Here is a 17,215-nt window from a genome sequence, read left to right as displayed (position 1 = left end):
CGTGAGATTGTTTGCAATTTTGTTTTCAAATCTTCACAGAACAGTCACTGCTTTTGCAGTGTGGGGTGGTGGATAAACGTATTTTTAAGGACCTCTACTGTACAGCCTTCTACTTGACCCTGATACCACACATAGTTAGACGGGAGCACAACACTGGCAGCCCAATTCGCACTGTCTGTAGGGCCCACGCAGATGGAGGATTTGGTCTGTCCTGGAAGGCACAGGGTTAAAGCAAAGACGGACAGTAAACTCTCTGCAGATACACCTCCCAGGAGGCTGGTCTACAGGGCCCAGGCCCCGGAGGCTACTCGGAAGAGCACAGCATCAAAGAGCTGCCCCAAAACCTGCCTGAGATTTGAGCTATAGAGCTCATGCCTAGGTCCAAACCAAACTGGTTCAAGGCAGCGTCTGGGCACTGGAGCCTGGGGAAAGCTCTCCAGGGATTCTGCAAGGCACCCACCCACGGTCAAGCGGAGGTCAAGAAGCCTCCATAAATACACATTGTTTGGATTCTCCGGAAAGGGTGGCAGCTTGCCACCTGATAGTGGTAAGCATAACAAAACTAGCTTCTCCCAGGCGGCCACGTCAAGTGAGGGGCAGGACACAGGCACTGCGGACCGGTCCTCAACACTGGCCGCCCACCTGCCTATCCAAGTTCTAAACCACAGCCACAGGACCGGGGCCTCGGAGTTCACCCAGCTCTCTCTCTCCACGGCAGCATTTGGCTACTTCTCCAGCTGTGGCTCATGGTCTCCTCCTTCTCCTCCCTGTCCCCTCCTATCATTAATAACTCGCTCAAGGAGGATAATGCAGTCCCCCCCCCCCCAATAAGACATCCCTTCACCTTCCGACCCCACTGTTCTGAACAAATATTCTTCCCTCCTGGAAAGGGGTCAGAGCCGCACTAGTGGGTGAGACTTCCCCAAGCAGCAATCACCCAGACAGCTGCCACTCGAGGACAGCCTTTGCAGGCTCTACCAGCGTGCTCCTAGCAAGTTTGTTCTCATCAGCACAGTTGGGAGAGCCTTGGCTGGTAGGGAGGTGATGCTCACTCTGCACTCAGGCTGGTCAGCGCTGCAAATTTTCCCATCTCCAGGCTGGGGCTTTAGCTGTAATAAACACTGCCTCTCCCTACTCTGCTGTAAGTGGAATTTTTATTCCCTGGTGCTTAGAGAATGCTAAATGGTTAATAGCCTCCCTCGAGCTTTGCTTCCTGCTAAGGGGCCTCCAGTGATTTCATGATCATTCAGGCAGAGTAAATTGTCACAATTAATGTCCACAAGCAGGGACCTCTCTCTGAGTGTTCTTCAATTAGCTACTTCTGAAGGCTGCTTTTGAAAACCCTTCGGAGGAAAAACTGCTTATATAAGCAGCCCGGGCATAGCAGCAAGGTACCAGCCAGCTTACCAACTTGAGCCCATGCAGGAGAGGCTGGCAACTTCCCTCCGTGAAGAGGCTCTGGAACCACGCCTTGGTCACTGCTGATTGCCAAGGCTTCAGCTCCAGGCTTCTGCACTCAGCAAAGGCTTGACAAATGGGGGAATCCATCATGCCCATGGTTGGCAGGCCCTGGGCAAGGAGCCCCAGTATGAAGGAAACAAGACAAATAGGCAGGAATTTCAATGGCAGTTCAAGACGGCAATACAGGCCCTGGCACAAGACGGAGCGAGATTGACAGATGAACGGTGCGGGGCAACAAATTGGGAAGGCGCAAGAGGCAGCTGGGGCTGGGAGGCTTGCAGGAGGTCGCAGGAGCAGAGCCAGAAAGGATGAGAGGGAGAGCGTTTCAGAGAGGGGGACCAACCAGTGCAGAGGCTCAGAGGTGACTCTACCTCTGAGCACACGGCAGAACAGGCCTCAGCTTACTGCAAGGTGAGGTGCGTTATGTTTTCGGGAAGGCACACTGATCTTCTCATTGAAGAACCTTGAACCATTTTGTATCACAGGGTTATATAATGTAATCTTTATTTCTAGTTTGATGCCTTAAATTGAGTCCATGTCTTTCTATTCACTTTTTTTCTTTGGGCTGCTTACCCATCACTGGTCACAAGCCTTCTGATGTTAGGGCCGCTACACTTGGCACGGAGATCCTGTTTGCAACAGGGGTGAAGGAGGGGCTGTCCCTAGAGTGCTGGGGGCGGTGCCTGCCGCACGGCAAAGCAGACCTTCCAAGTACGCAGCTACTGTTTTCAGAAAAGACTGCATCCTTTAATTTTATATATAATATATATATATAAAACTTAAAAACACGGTTAATATTCGTCTACAACAGTTTTTCACATGACAAGTCAAATGTCTGTCTTTCGGAGGAACAACTACATCTTTCTCCAAGGCTGTTCTCTGGCTACAAGTTTAGAAGGTTGTTTAAACGATATTATAAGCTTCAGTTTGCCTTTCTGCCTATTATCCAGCAAGACGTCCAAACAGTTTAGCTCTGTGTTCAAAGTGCCTGAGGAATTAGATGGATTACCATTTTCTGAGTGTGATTACGTCTTTATAATTCTGTTTCTTTAGAAATTGTCATATATATATATGTATATATATATATATATTACTGATAAGGCATGAAAATGTGTGGGGTTTGCTTGAAAACGATCCACTGGAGGAGGGGCAAGTAGGTGGGCAGAGACAAAGATCAACCACATGTTGATAACAGATGCATTGGGGCTATGCATCTCTGGGGGGTGATATCTACCTTCTAGCTTTTCATGTCTTTGAAACGGTCTACAGTTTGTTTAGTTTAGTTTATCAAACTATTTTATGAAGGTAGCTATAATTTTTAACATTCACAGAACTTTGAAATTGAAAAAAAAAGCCGACTTAGAGATGCTTGCATTTTACAGACAAAGAAACTGAGGCCCAGAGCTGAGGAAAAGCTGGCCCACAGTGGCCCAGCCAGTGAGAGTGGTTCTCCTTCACAGGCTCAGTGGTCCTCCTCAGCTCCTGCCAAGATGCTGACATACGCTGACATCCATAGCTCCGCCCCAGGATGCTGTGTGTCTGTGATCGATCGGTGGTGTCTGTGCAGAGGACCATGTCAGGTGCCCTGCTCTGTTGATCACCACCTCATCCCCTCAGGACAAGGTCTCTCACTGAAGCTAGAGCGAGGCAGGCAACTAGAAACCCATTCATCTTCGTGTCTCTGACCGCCACTGTGCTAGGGTGACCGACTTGTGTGCTGCCACGGGATTCGAACTCAGGTCCTCATGCTCGCACAGCGGGTGCTCTCACTCACGGAGCCACCACCTCCCCAGCCCCACCTGGACTTCTCTGTACATCCCGTCTCCAGTAGGAATGGACAGCCACCACCAGGAGGCTCTTTCCTTCTTGCTGACTACAGGAGGCGGAATGTGCCCACCGCACATTTGACTGGCTGGTTCATACAAAGCCACACTACGTGTGTTGAAACATCTCAAGGTTGGAGGAGCAAGCCACTGGCAGGGAAAGAGAACGGCTTTGGAGTCATCGTTTGTCACCCGCGGGAGGTGGGCCAGCGCACTGCGGTGTGACTACAAGCATGGACTTGCTTCTCGCTGCCTGGATCTGCCGCTGATTTTTTTTTTCTGCATTCCAGCTGTGTTACTTTGGACAAGTTATATAACCTATCTGTGCCTGTTTCCTCTCCCATAAAAGAGCAGAGTGAGGATTAAATTAGATAAGGCATGCCATGGACTTAATGTTCACGCAGAATAAATGCTTGTTAAGTACCGGCCGTTATATAACCTCAAGGTCTTGCGCCTTCATAGGCCCTTGAAGAGAAAGACACTCGTAATTCTCACCCCTCCAAACCTGTGTTAAGTGAGATAATGCATGGGAAATGCTTTGTGACGGAGCACGGTTCAGTAAACTTGCCTCCCACCTTCCATGATGGTCTTTCACATCGATAACTTGTATGTCTGTCCTTCAGAGAAACACAATTTGATTTGGGAACATTTGGCAGAGTCTGGGTTTCCTGGAGTTGCTGTCCGTCTGCTCCAGCTCAGAGGCCTCCTCTGGTCGATAAAGAAGAGCTGGCTAAGAGCTCTGGGAGGCTGAAAACGGCCAGCGTGGTGCTGACAGGCTCCATCTGCTCTGCAGGCAGGCCTGCCTACGCCTGCCCCAGCCCTCTTGAGCTTAGGGCTGGGGCTCTGACCACGAGGCTGGCTGTGTTTTATTTAATACGAATCGCACTTTCCCAAAATAGGCAACTGGTGGAGACAGGGCCCTGATCAGGCGGCCTCGCTGGGGACTGACTCACTTTCCCTAGCTTTACTTTCTCTTCCAAAAAACGTGACCCGCATTGCTGGCTCCCCGGCAGCTCCGCCTGCCTGCTTCCCATAGAAGACTGAGCTCCAGCCCTCACCTCTACCAGGAGCTTGCTGAGTATCCCTCTGCTTCTCTGACACTCCTCCGGGCTCCTTTAGAGCTCCTGATGCAGTTTACTGACCCTTCAAAGCCAGGGCCTGACACTCAGTGTGTCCTGGGTGGTTCATCTCATCCATTCCATACATGCACCACCAGCAGACACCACTGTCTCAGAGATGCTCTGGACACCAGCATCTCACCTTCCCTTTCATACACTACTGGTGACACCACCAACCACCCAAGAGATATATCTGCCCCTTCCTCCTGTTCGCACAGCTAAGTACCGCATTCAAATACTGCTCCCATCAATTCTCTCTTTCACCTTGTCCTGCCAAAGACCTTCCCGAATCTTAGACCTACAGCACGTATCTGCCACTCTCTTGCCAGGGTCTTCAGGTATGTCCCCAGTGGCCAAACAGCATCCCAAACACCAGACTGGCTTCTTCAGTTCACCATGGGGCCTTAAACAAGTGTAGACCTCCAGGTTCTGCTCATGGAGATGTGGGCTGGGCCGTCTGACGTGGTGCCTGGGAACCGTGTTCTACACAGGTGCCCTGGGAGACTCTGATGCCCAACTGGGACAGAGGACCACCAGCACTAAAAAAGACCACCCTTCTCTAAAGAGGATCACCCTTCTCTAAAGGACCTATGGATCCACCTGGCTGGGCCTACGCCAACCCCATCTCAGTTCTGTCGAAGGCCTACTTTGCACCCGATCCTCCCAAAACACTGGTAAGTCCTCAGACGCTGTCTCACTGCACAAACCCACGCTGGCCACTCTGTCCTTTGGGGCCAGGAGGCAATACAGCGACAAGGACAGACCTTAGACACAGCTGTCTGTCTTCTCTTCCCAGCTCCGCTCTTCACCGTTTGGGTGACCCTGAGCACGGTCTAGTCTCCCTGAGGCTCGGTCATCAACTCTGGAAACTGAGTACAACCTGCACACACGAGATAATGCATTCTTGGCCGGACCCAGCTCAGTACCCTGTGGGGGCACCTGTTACCAGTGTGGTGCCCCTCCCCCACCCGCACCCTCAAGTCTCTTTCCTTCACTCCCCTCCAGAGAGCTGCAGGGGTGCTAGCACCTAGAATGTTGGCTGCCGGGAAGCGGCAGCTGAGTGGATGATGGAAAAAAATGGATGGGTGAGGTGAGTAGCACCGTGAGCATCACTCTGTGATGAACAGTAGGTTCCCTCAAAACCAAAACTCTTCATTCTCAAGGTTAAATGGGACCCCTAAAAGACCATAGTAGCTACTGGGGTTTATGTTTCCAAGAAGAATCCGGGAGTTAGGGACACAGATCAATGGTAGGATGTTTGCCCAGTATGTACAGGGCCCTGGGTTCAATCTCCAACACAGTGCACACACAAAGAACATTCAACCTCAAAACATTTTGCAGGTCTAGGCTGGAGAGCTGAGCTGATTTTCACTCACATGGGCCCCTGGATTCAGTTCATTCAGTTCTACTCTATGTCTGCTGGACAATGTTACTGGTGACCAGGTCTCCCAGATTCACATAGTGCCTTTGTGAAGCGAGCCTCGCGCTGCTCTTGCCCAGCTGGCCTTGGCAGGCCAACGCTTGTGTAGGCTTTCCTTAGCAGCCAGTCCTCACACTTGCCTACAGCGTCCCCGCCCCACACTGTAACAGCCGCCTCTCATTTTCAGACCCACGACTGCCTCCTTTGTCTCCCACCACCCGTGAGATCAGCCTGTTTCGATATCCCCCCCACCCTGCAAAAGTTCTGCACCCCTAAACCAGGCCTCCTCACGACAGCCTGGGGCCACCACCACCACGAGCCCTGCTTCCTCACTGCTTTCTGCTTCCTCACGCCTGGCCCAGAATGCCCCTTCCTTCTCGCCTTGTCTTACTCCTACTCTCTGCCCAGGTTCAAAATTCCACTTTGCCCATGAAGCCCCCCCTCCCAGGCATCTTCCCACACTTACTCTCTTTTTCATTCATCCCTTTCTAGTTTGTGAGGTTAGTATTCATTACATGTGTGTACTGGGTACAGTGGTGATTCAGAGCAAAGTAGGCCCAGTGAAAACAGGGCACAGAGTCACATGGAACTGGCTTGTGTGTACGCTGTCACTGTAATTTATCTCCGGACAATGCCTAATGTCCCTTCCTGGGACAGTGGGCACCTTCAGAGCAGAGTCTCGGGTTCGCCAGTGGGCATCCCGGGGGAGGCTTAAGCCCTGCCTTGTTGATACCTAGGGCTCACAAATATTCACTGACAATGGCGTCTTGGCCTCCCCTTGTTCATCTCTTCCATGTGATAGGGTCTCAGGGCACCTCTGCAATTCTGTATGTATAGTCACTGCCATTTACTTACCCCAAAGGCATTTCTCCCCTACTGCATGCTGGCACCCCAAACCCAGGGAAGGTTCTCAGTCCAGCTCAGCAAGTCCTCTCACCTGGTCTCACTGGCCCTGTTCCACACGGTCACCAGAAGACGCTTCTGATCACCCTCCTCTGGGACAGGGCTAGGAAGCAAAGCAGAGCGTTAGGAGGGCCCAGCTCTCGGCCAGGCTCACAAAACTGGCCACGATGACAACAGCTGAGAAGGAATCTACAAACAGCTAAATATAGTGTCATAGTGTGGGAGAAGAGTCCTCACGGGCACAATAGCGTGTAGACTATATTGTTAAGGACTAAAAGGGGGCTCAGGCACACCATTATGAAACAATCCTGTCTTATAAACATACACGGAGGCACACGCCCACATGAACGAACGGCTCTGACAAGAAATGCAGCGAGGCTATCTGTGTGAGCAGGAGGGCTCTGAAGATCCTCTATTTTCTCCCTTTTGTTCACCCGTATTGTCCAATTTTGCATAATATGCAAAATTATGTCATGAAGTGAGGAGAAAACCAAAATATTATGATTCATTCTCACTAACAGGAAAAGACTAAGTGTCCATGACCTTCCCATTGGCCCCAGAGTGCCCAGAGATGGGGGAAAGAAATAATAGTAATAACAACAACAGCAGCAGCTCCCACTCTGATGGGCGCTGCCCCATGTCCCAGTTAAGAGTCCCCAGCTCCCCCCGGGGGGGGGGGGAGAAACTATTATTAACTCCGTTCTACAAATGAGGAAGCTGGGGCTCAGGGAGGTTAATGAGTTTAAATAAAAAAAAGGGGGGATGAGCAGGTAATAGCGCCCCTCAGCTCGGAAAATTCCTTCTGTTGAAGATGAAAACTTGGCCAGAGGCACAGTGGGAAACTGGCTACTCTTCAGGGGGCTGCCAGCCCTAGTGACTGTAGTCAGGAGAACCAGCCAAGTGATGTTATTGCTGCATGCCTTAGTGCTGGGCCCGGGCCAGGGATGCAAGGACGCCGGGGATGGAGAAGACAAAGGCATCCTTCAGAAGCCGCTGTTTTTCTGCTTAGATCTGTGTCTGGATCTGGCAAACAGAGATCTTTCCAGACAAAACCTCCCCGCCTGCCTCTCCCCCTGGGGGCTGAGCTGCTCCTGACTCTTACAAAAAGAAGTGCTCGTGGAACGCTGGGTCTCTGCAGTCTGGAATGGTCTGTGTCTTCTGAGGGCATTGCTGGTTGTCTTCCGGGATCAAAGAGATCTGGAGTGGGAAAGTGAAAACATTAGGCAATCACAGAGCCACAGCATCACCTAAGCCCTGCAGCTGGCTGCGTGGCTCCAAACTAAAAGCTTCCCAAGGTTCTTCAGAGCAGCCTGTGAAGAGGACGGAGCAGAGTCCCCATCACAAACACGGAGCCTGGGGCCAATGGGATGGACGCCAGGACAGGGAGTCATGGTGGTGGTCCCAAGAAGGCAGCTATAGGTCTGCGGAGACAGGGTACAACTGTATCATCTCTACTCCTGCTTCAACCAAGAATGGTTTCCCCAAAGCCAAAGGCCTCCTCCCTTCTAAGTCCCGCAGAAGCCCCTGGGCATTGTGTTCCCTCCCCAGGAAGCCTCAAGGCCATGCTTTCACTCCAGGACTCCTTTTCCCCTGCCTCGGGCAGTCCGCCTATTCCCGTCAGGCCTTTCTCCGGCTCTTGGCAGGAAGGGCTTCAGGAAGTAAAGGGAAGAGAGCATCAGGCCTGCAGCTGGCATCTTGGCTGCCACACTCTGGGATGTCCCTGGCCTTTGGCTTCCTGTATCCTTCACCCCCGTGGTCCTCTGCATTCACTGCAAGGGTCTAACCCAGAAAGACCTGGCAGCCCCCAGAGACACCCCTTCCACTCTCCTGCCCACGTTTGACTAGGTTCTGCCTCATTTGGGCGGGAAAGGGGACGAAGATGCTGCTGCCCACAAGAAAGCTTGTGTGTCAGTCACCAGCATGGTCACAGGGCCCACTATGTGGATTACCAAGATCACCCGTAAGCGTCTAGCTCTTGCCTAAAGCCCTAGGGAACAAGCTAGTCAAAAAGCAAGGGTCTAGGCCAGCATAGGGCATCATAAATGACCAGAGACTCAGCAAATGAGGTGGTAGCCACCACCCCAGGCCCCAAACCCACAGGTGTGCCAGGACCTTGAGACTCAGAGACATGGCTCCTCAGTACCTCACACCAGCCTCTAGTCATATCAGATACCTTCACGTAGGGATCACAGACGCCAGGCTCTCTGCTCATCAGGCCTTTGCCTTCTATAACTAGGAGAGAATCGAAAGGTTACAGTGAGTGAGTGAGTAAGGATATGTACACGGCACAGGCATACACTCACTAATGGAAGGATATGGAAATACAAGCATATTCCTGGGCAGTAGGACTCTGACCCTTCATCCTGGTCTCTTGGTTGACATGCTAACTAACGGTTGTTACTCCATCTCTGCCTAGTGTATTGCCACTCCCCCACCCCTGCGCTCTGGCAGCACCCTCACCATGTTATAGAATGGAGTGCACTATTTTCCCCGAGTCTTACAGCCACAGGGGAACTTACAATGCATTCAGTCCAAGCCCTCACTGAGTGGGGGAAATGTGGCTGCCAGGAGGACCCGAAGACACAAGAATCACAGAATCTCGTGTAGAACCACTGAGCAATGGGAATGGCAGTTAGATTAGAACCTATGTCTCTTGATTCCCAGTCCAGTGCTCTCTCCACCTTTCCTGACAGCCTCCGGGAACGGGAGCCCAAGCTGCATGGGGCACTGTGCTACGCTGTGGGCAGTGTCACAGAACGGTCCCAAGCTCGCAGTCCAGAGGCAGGCAGGCCATCTGCGAAGGCAGCTGTACCATTCACTAACTGTGTGTACTAGAGCAAGTACCTTGGACTTTCTCAGACTGAGTGCTCCGTTTCTCCAAGAGTTGGTGATGATATTCACTCACATGACACTTGTACTTTTAAAATAAACAAATGTTTCTAAAGTGCTCAGGAGACTGCCTGACCAACAAGAAACAGTTCTACAAAATGTTTGCTGACCGAAAAGAATGAATAAGGGCTGGGGTGTGGCTCAGTGAGTAGAGTGTTTACCCAGTGTGTATGAAGCCCGTGATTCAATCACTATCAACAAAACAGAAAATAAATAAATAATAATAATAATAAAGATAGACAGACAGGAATAACAGGCTAAATGCTAAGAATGGCTCTCTTACCTGAGGCCCACAGCAATCAGGTAATAGGTCTAACAGAACCCACATCTCTCCATTTTCTTTTGTGTTTGGTTTAGTCGGGGCCTTCGGTTTGGCTCTCACAGAGCCCCAGTAGTCTGGGGCATGAGGCCTGGGAAGCCAGGCTGGAAGGGATGAAGAGCTGAGGCTGGGGGAGAGCCAAAGCAAACTACACAGGACAAATGGTGTGGCAGGGGCCAAGATGCGTTTTGCAAGAACTGTTTGCTCAGCTGGAGAGAGACCCTGGCAGGCCCGGAACACCCCTCCTTTGGTCCTTGGGAACTTCACATTGGGCCCCTTAAGGCCAGGAGCAAAGGACCTCAGGCGCCTGCTCTTCTCTGTTCTGTATCCTAGCTACTGTTCCCCGAGAGTATATTCTTCCCCTGTAGGGTGTGGCTTTCCTGGGGAGGATCCAGGCCTGGTGACCTCCTGGGTCTTCCTGACTACCAGAGGCAGTAAGGTAGCCCTGACCACACCCTCACTGCAAAACCATCATGGTGGCACAATATGGCCAGACCATGATGAGGACCCCAAACAGGGAGCAACAAACAGCCCCTGGAAGTGGGTAAGGACCAGGGGTCACTCCTGGCGGGGAGCAAATCTAGCCTTCCTTCCTGAGGCTCACCGATGTCCTGGGTCGGTTCAATTCTTGCAAAATCAGAGGAAGGAAAGGTTCGAATTCAACAAAAGAGGAAGGTTATTGCAGACACGTAGCTCTCCCGTGCCAACACAGAGTGCACAGACAAGCAGGGTGTAGTCCTGAGGAGTGGGGCTCGTGGTAGGTAGAATGGGATGGAGAGGATCTTGCACAGCAAGAGCCGGGAAGCCTAGAGAGGCAGGTAGGGCCTTCCACACTAAGCTGAAAAGTCCAGACGTCAAGGGCCACAACAGAAGTTCGGCAATACTCATACACCGGGTGGAAAGAAGAACAAAGGGATTAAGTGGGCAAGTCACCTCCTCCCTGGCAACCCACAATGCCACTTAGACCCAGGGAAGCACTTCTCCCTGGTGCCCACAGCCCCTAGCCCAGAGGCAATGCTCAACCGCTAACTTTGCCATTTATGGCTTTCCCTCTTATCTTACCAGACACTTCTACTGTGAGCTGGGTGCTTTACACAATATAACTCGTTTAATCCTTGAAACAACCTGGGAGTGAGAGGGTTGTTATTACCAGCACTGCGTGACGGGAAAACGGAGTTTGCTCAAGTTTACTTAGAAAGCAAAGCATCAGAACCAGGACTCAGCTTCTAGTGGCTTGGCTCCAAAGGCTATGACCTTAACCATAACACTGTGCTGCCCATCATTGTGTGAATAAACAAAATAATGAGGATTTAAAAAAAAAAAAAAAAGGCAGCAGGGAGGCTAGGAAGGCTTTTCTGCAGTCCCCGCTGTGTCTGGCCCAAGCATAACTTTGAGATGTCTAGAGACAGCTGCGGCCTGCTGGGAAAATGGGCCTGGTAGACAGACTCCAGACTTCAGAGTGAGGACAGACGCTGGGTCTACAGAAAGTGTCCCAAGCGAGCACCCACTGTGTCAGCCGACAAATGGCAGAATGCTATAGGGAAAGGAAAGATACCATAGTGACACCGTGCCCTGTCCAGCTCCGGGCAGGAAGAGACCATCCCTCTCCTCCCTGGGTGAGCCTGCACATAGCCATACTCACTGTGCAGCAGCAGAACCCGATCCTGGGCATCAATGGACAGCTTCAGCTGACCTAAGAACAATAAAAGAAACGCCTTTACCTCGGCTCCTGGTCGGGGAAACTAATAATGGGGGTAAAGGAGCCCTGTGTTCACGTGAGGCCATCCAAAGACGTGTGTAATCTCTGATTGGAAGGGGCCTCTGAGACACCCGCTTCTGCCTCCTCTCCCCATCAGGAGTGCCTTCTGCAGTGGTTCCAGCCCAACAGATGCCATTCTGGTGATGGGGAACTCATCCCTGCACAGGGAGGCAGCCCAGGCAGACAGTGGACAGTGTCCATATTGGCAAAGACACTGTTATATTCTGCCACAAGGAGGACCAATTGCCTTTGCTGGTAATACACACTGGAATTTATGTGTACACCCTTCAGTCGGGTGCCTGCCTACCAGGACAAACCTCCCATATATGCACACAGGCTGCTGAATAAAAGGAAACATGGAAACTTGAGGTGCCGCCTATAAAATCATCTACAGCTGTACTGGGGGATGGTATGGTTTTATGTGGCCTGGCATGGGGATATTATTGACAAGGTTTTTTGTTTTTATTTTGTTTTTTTAGATTACTTTATGTGTGTGAATGTTTTGCCTACATGTATATCTGCGCTTCTTTGCATGTCTGGTGGCCCCATATGTCAGAAAAGGGCATTTGACGCCCTGGAACTAGAGTTAGGGATGGTTATGAGACACCATGTGGGTGCTGGGAACTGAACCCAGGTCTTCTGAAAGAACAGCAAGTGCTCTTAACCAATGAACCATCGCTCCAGCCCCAACGAGTTTTTCAAGGGGAAAGCAACACACCTGGTGTGTGTGCATGAACATTAAAAAGGATACCAAATTAAAAACAGAATTGTCTGGAGGAAAGAGAATGGGAATTGGACGGAAGTAGTTAAGAATTCCAATTTATGTTGTTTTCCAACTCTTGCTGTTTTCACAATATAAATGCATCCATGAACAACAAGATTTTCATAACTAAAATTGCAACACTCAGGAGGTAGAGGCAGGAGGATCTCCAGTTCAAGGCCAGCCCTGGCTACACAGCAAGATCCTGTCACACACAAACACACACACACACACACACACACACACACACACACACAAGGATCATGTAGCTCAGTGCTACAGTGTTCACCTAGCACACATGCAAGGTCCTGGGTTCAACTTCCAGCACCACAAAGAAAGAGAGAGAGAGAGAGAGAGAGAGAGAGAGAGAGAGAGAGAGAGAGAGAAACCAAAGAGGGGAAGGGAAAGATGGAAAGATGATAATGGATCTGGGATGGGAAGCAGGTGAAAAATGGAGACCTGAGTTGGGTGGTTGTTTGTTTCTGACTTCTCTCATTTTTTAAAATATAATTTATTTAACTTTATTTTTTGTGCACTGGTGTGAAAGTATCAGGTCCCCTGGAGATGGAGTTACAGACAGTTGTGAGCTGCCATGTGGGTGCTGGGAATTGAACCTGGGTCCTCTGGAAGAACAGCAACCAGAGCTCTTAACCACTGAGCCATCTCTCCAGCCCCTCCTCCCATTTTTATTTAAATAAAAGAAAAATAAAATGAGGCGTCAGGTTACGATGGAGAAATGGCTTACTGGGCAAAGCGCTTATGTGCAAGTGTGAGAACTTGAGTTCAGACCCGAAGAACCCACATAAAGCCTGGCACAGTAGTGCATCAGTAATCACCGTATTCCTATGAGAGAGAGGAGGTGGAGATAGAATCCCCAGAAGCCTGAGGGCCAATGAGGCTGGTGTATGCATCGGAAGACATCAAATGTCTTAGTTAGGGTTATCATCACTATGAGGAAACACCATGACCAAAAGCTAGTTGTGGGGGAAACGGTTTATTTGGCTTTCAGCTCCACACATAGTTCATCATTGAAAGAAGTCAGTGCAGGAGTCTGGAGTTGATACAGATGCCATGGAGGGGTGCTGCTTACTGACTTGCTTGCTCCCTATGGCTTTCTCAGCCTGCTTTCTTTTCTTTTCTTTTCTTTTCTTTTCTTTTCTTTTCTTTTCTTTTCTTTTTTTTGTTTGTTTGTTTTGTTTTTGTTTTTGTTTTTTGAGACAGGGTTTCTCTGTGTAGTTTTGGTGCCTGTCCTGAATCTCGCCTAGTCTACAGATCTACTTGGCTCTGCCTCCCGAGTGCTGGGATTAAAGGCATGTGCTACCATTGCCCAGCACCTCAGCCTGCTTTCTTATAGAACTCTAGACCAGCAGCCCAGGGGTGGCCCCACCCCCAATGGGCTGTCCCTTCCCTATCAACCATTAATTAAGAAAATGCCTGCTGGTGGTGGTGGCACATGCCTTTAATCCCAGCACTCCAGAGGCAGAGGCAGAGGCAGGCGGATCTCTGTGAATTTGAGGCCAGCCTGATCTACAGAGCAAAATCCAGGACAGGCACCAAAGCTACAGAGAGAAACCCTGTCTCAGAAAAAAAAAAAAAAAAAGGAAGAAAAGAAAAGAAAAGACAAAAGAAAATGCCCTACAAACTTGCCTGTAGCCCTATCTTTTTTTTTTAAGAAAAATTTTTTTTTCATTTTACACAACAATCCGAAATCCCCCTCTTCCCTCCTCCCGCCCCCCCAGCCTTCCCCCAACCAACCCCCCATTCCTTCCCACAAGAAGGCAAGGCCTCTGAGGGGGAGGCACATGCAGTAGAGGCAAGTCCAAGCTCTTCCTCCTGCCTCAGGGCTGCAGGAGGTGTCCCATCATAGGTAGTGGGCTCCAAAAAGCCCACTCATGCACCAGGGATGGATTCTGATTCTACCACCAGGAGCCCCGCCCCCCCTCCCCCCCAGCAAATCAAGCTACACAGTTGTCTCACCATGCAGAGGGCCTAGTCCAGCCCCATGCAGGCTCCACAGCCATTGATCCAGCTTTCATGAGTTCCTACTAGTTTGATTTGGTCACCTCTGCAGGTTTCCCCATCATGATCCTGATGTACTTGCTTATAGAATCCCTCTTCTCTCTCTTTGCCTGGACTCCTGGAGCTCTGCCTGGTGTTTGGCTGTGGATCTCCTGCAACCCAAACTTATGGAGGAATTTTCTCAGTTGAGGTTCCCTCCTCTCAAATAACTATAGCTTGTGTCAAGCTGACATAAAACTAGACAGCACAAGACCATGTTTCAAGCAAAGTGCAATCAAGAACCAACATCCAAGGTTGTCTTTGGACCTCTACATGTGTGTCTTGGCACATTTACTCCCACACTTGTGTACATAAACACACACACACACACACACACACACACACACAGAGAGAGAGAGAGAGAGAGAGAGAGAGAGAGAGAGAGAGAGAGAGAGAGAGAGAGAGAGGGAGATGGGGGGGGGGGAGAGAGAGAGAGAGAGAGAGAGAGAGAGAGAGAGAGAGAGAGAGAGGGAGATGGGGGGATTAAAAACCAACCAAGCAAACAAACAAAACCCCTCAAGTCATCCTCATAGACAGCCATACCCATCACTTCCCAGACATACTAAAAATTCTCTGAATCCAGTGGTCTCCCTGTAGCCTCAAGTAGCCACAAGACCACTCAGGGACATAAGCTGAGAGGCCAGAAGAGCAGGGCTAGGCCCTTATACTTGCCCCACATATGACTGCTTCCTAGCAATCCCCTCCCTCAGCTCTGTCACCTCCAGTAAGGGAAGTTCACTTCCTGTAACAAGAGTACTTTCTCTTTTGGTAACTATTTGATGCTCCATCTAAACAGGCTGTTGGTAACTTTCATTGACCTCATTTGGTCCTGCCAGCTGTGGGCTGTCTCCTCTAGACCTGATGTCCAGAGTCCTTCAGCCATTCCTCAGGCATAGTGAGACACCCTGTCACTATCCCAGCTGTTCATCTCTGTGTGTGCCCTCGGCGTGGGCTGGCGCCTGAGGCTTCATTACTGACTAGAAGACAAGCAGCCTTTGGATAACAAAAAGAAGGGAGTCTTGCGTTTCAAAATTCTGTAAATTCTGCGTGAGGTCCTCAACCACAGTCACCTGGAATGCCTTGATTCTCACACTGGTACAATCCACAAGCTATTCAGACTCCAGCCTTCTGCCCCTCAGAATTCTTACTGCTCTCCTGACCAGGTTGCAGGCCCCAGAAGCCCAGGAAGCCCATACTAGTTCCAGACCCAACTGCCCACTTCTCTCCCAGGACCACATTGTCCATGGCTTGGAGGCAGGGCTAATGATGGGGTGAAAGTGTGCTCCAGGCTGTGATCAGAAGATACAGGAGGGTGATGAGATCCCGGGATGAAAGGATGCATGGGAACCAGAAGGACGATTACCTCAAGGTCCCTGAAATTGCTACTCTTGGGCTCCCTAGTGCCTAGAAATCTGCTGCAGATCCAGCGCCTGCTGCAGGGTGGGGTGGGAAAGGAAGGTTTGAAACAGATGTGGCCAGCAGTCATGGGTCAGAGCTCACCAACCCAGTGGCATCTAGGTTTAGCATGAAATGTTATTTGTTTGTTTCTGAAATCACTGCCAGTGCAAAGTCAGCTCTGGCCCAAACGTGTTCCAATTTGCAACTTGGAACTGTTATACTGTACAACACCTAACAAAAGCCCTTCCCCGAAATGGAGAAACACCCCCATACACAAATGGCCATCGGTTCCGTTGGGCAGACGTGAGAGTCAGAGGGCAGATCTGAACACACAGGTTTCTGTCTGTAGCGGGCTCCCAGCCTGGAAGAGTGGACAGGGTTACAGGCCAGGCCAAAGCTGTAATTTTGCTACTTTGGAGGTCAAGACCCACATGTTGAACACCACCTTCTAAGTCAAAGATTGGCTCAGAGTTCTGATGAGTCTATAAGATCTGCCAAGGGCATGTACTCAAAGAGGGCCTAAGGGCCCTTTCCCATGTAGTAGCAGAGACCAAGACAAGCAGCCAGGCTCCAGGCTCCTGGTCAGGCCACCTAGGCTCATAGTTGAGGATTAGATCAAGACTTGGCCATATCTGTCTCCTTTGTCTTCCCCATCAGCCTCTTCTACCAAATGTCCAACACTCAGGGACCCTGAAGTCATGCTGCCCAAGCTCCTCATTGGTAGCTAGTATACCTGGTGTAAACAGTGGCTTGGACCCAGAGGATCCAGGGTACCCAGAGCTGGGACTGGAGGCCAAAACTTGGCCCAACTCAGCACTCTTTCCTGTACAAGTAGTCTGTTGGAACCCACAACCCCCAGCAGGCACCTCCTCTGCCATCCCAGGACAAAGTGCCAAAGCTTTACTCAAGAAGCCAAGAGAAGGGAAGCAGGTGTGGTGGTGGCACACGCTTTTAATCCCAGCACTTGGGAGGAGAGGCAGATGGATGGATCTCTGAGTTCGAAGCCAGCCTGTTCTACATAGAGAGTTCCAGGACAGACATGAGTACATATAGAGACCTTGTCTCAAAAACAAGACAAAAAAGAAGCCAAAAGAGTGCTGGACAGGTCAGGAGGAGAAGCGCTCGCTGCACAAGCCTGACTACCTACCTGAGTTCGACACCCAGAGCCTACGGTAGAAGGAAAGAACCAGCTTCCACACGTCGTCTCTGACTGCCATACCCACGCCACGGCACCATGTACCCACATGCACACATCACACACAACAACAACGATAATACGTAAGAATTCAGTTAAAATGAAGGAAGCC

General features: G+C 50.5%; 1 protein-coding gene across 7 annotated transcripts in view; it reads right to left on the bottom strand.

Moving 5' to 3' along the window:
• Rgs3 (regulator of G protein signaling 3) overlaps positions 1 to 17,215 on the bottom strand; it is a 140,910-nt gene that overhangs the window by 90,025 nt on the left and 33,670 nt on the right. For all 7 annotated transcript variants that reach the window (XM_059254443.1, XM_059254440.1, XM_059254444.1 and 4 more), the window contains exons 4-7: positions 11,576 to 11,626; positions 8,899 to 8,957; positions 7,828 to 7,922; positions 6,760 to 6,828 (exon numbers count right to left, since the gene is read on the bottom strand). In XM_059254443.1, coding sequence (XP_059110426.1) covers positions 6,760 to 6,828; positions 7,828 to 7,922; positions 8,899 to 8,957; positions 11,576 to 11,626 — 274 coding nt within the window. The remainder of the gene's footprint in view (positions 1 to 6,759; positions 6,829 to 7,827; positions 7,923 to 8,898; positions 8,958 to 11,575; positions 11,627 to 17,215) is intronic.

The sequence above is a fragment of the Peromyscus eremicus genome, chromosome 2 (assembly GCF_949786415.1).
Source record: "Peromyscus eremicus chromosome 2, PerEre_H2_v1, whole genome shotgun sequence".
In the NCBI taxonomy this organism is placed as follows: Eukaryota; Metazoa; Chordata; class Mammalia; order Rodentia; family Cricetidae; genus Peromyscus; species Peromyscus eremicus.
This window is presented reverse-complemented; position numbering and strand designations above follow the sequence as displayed.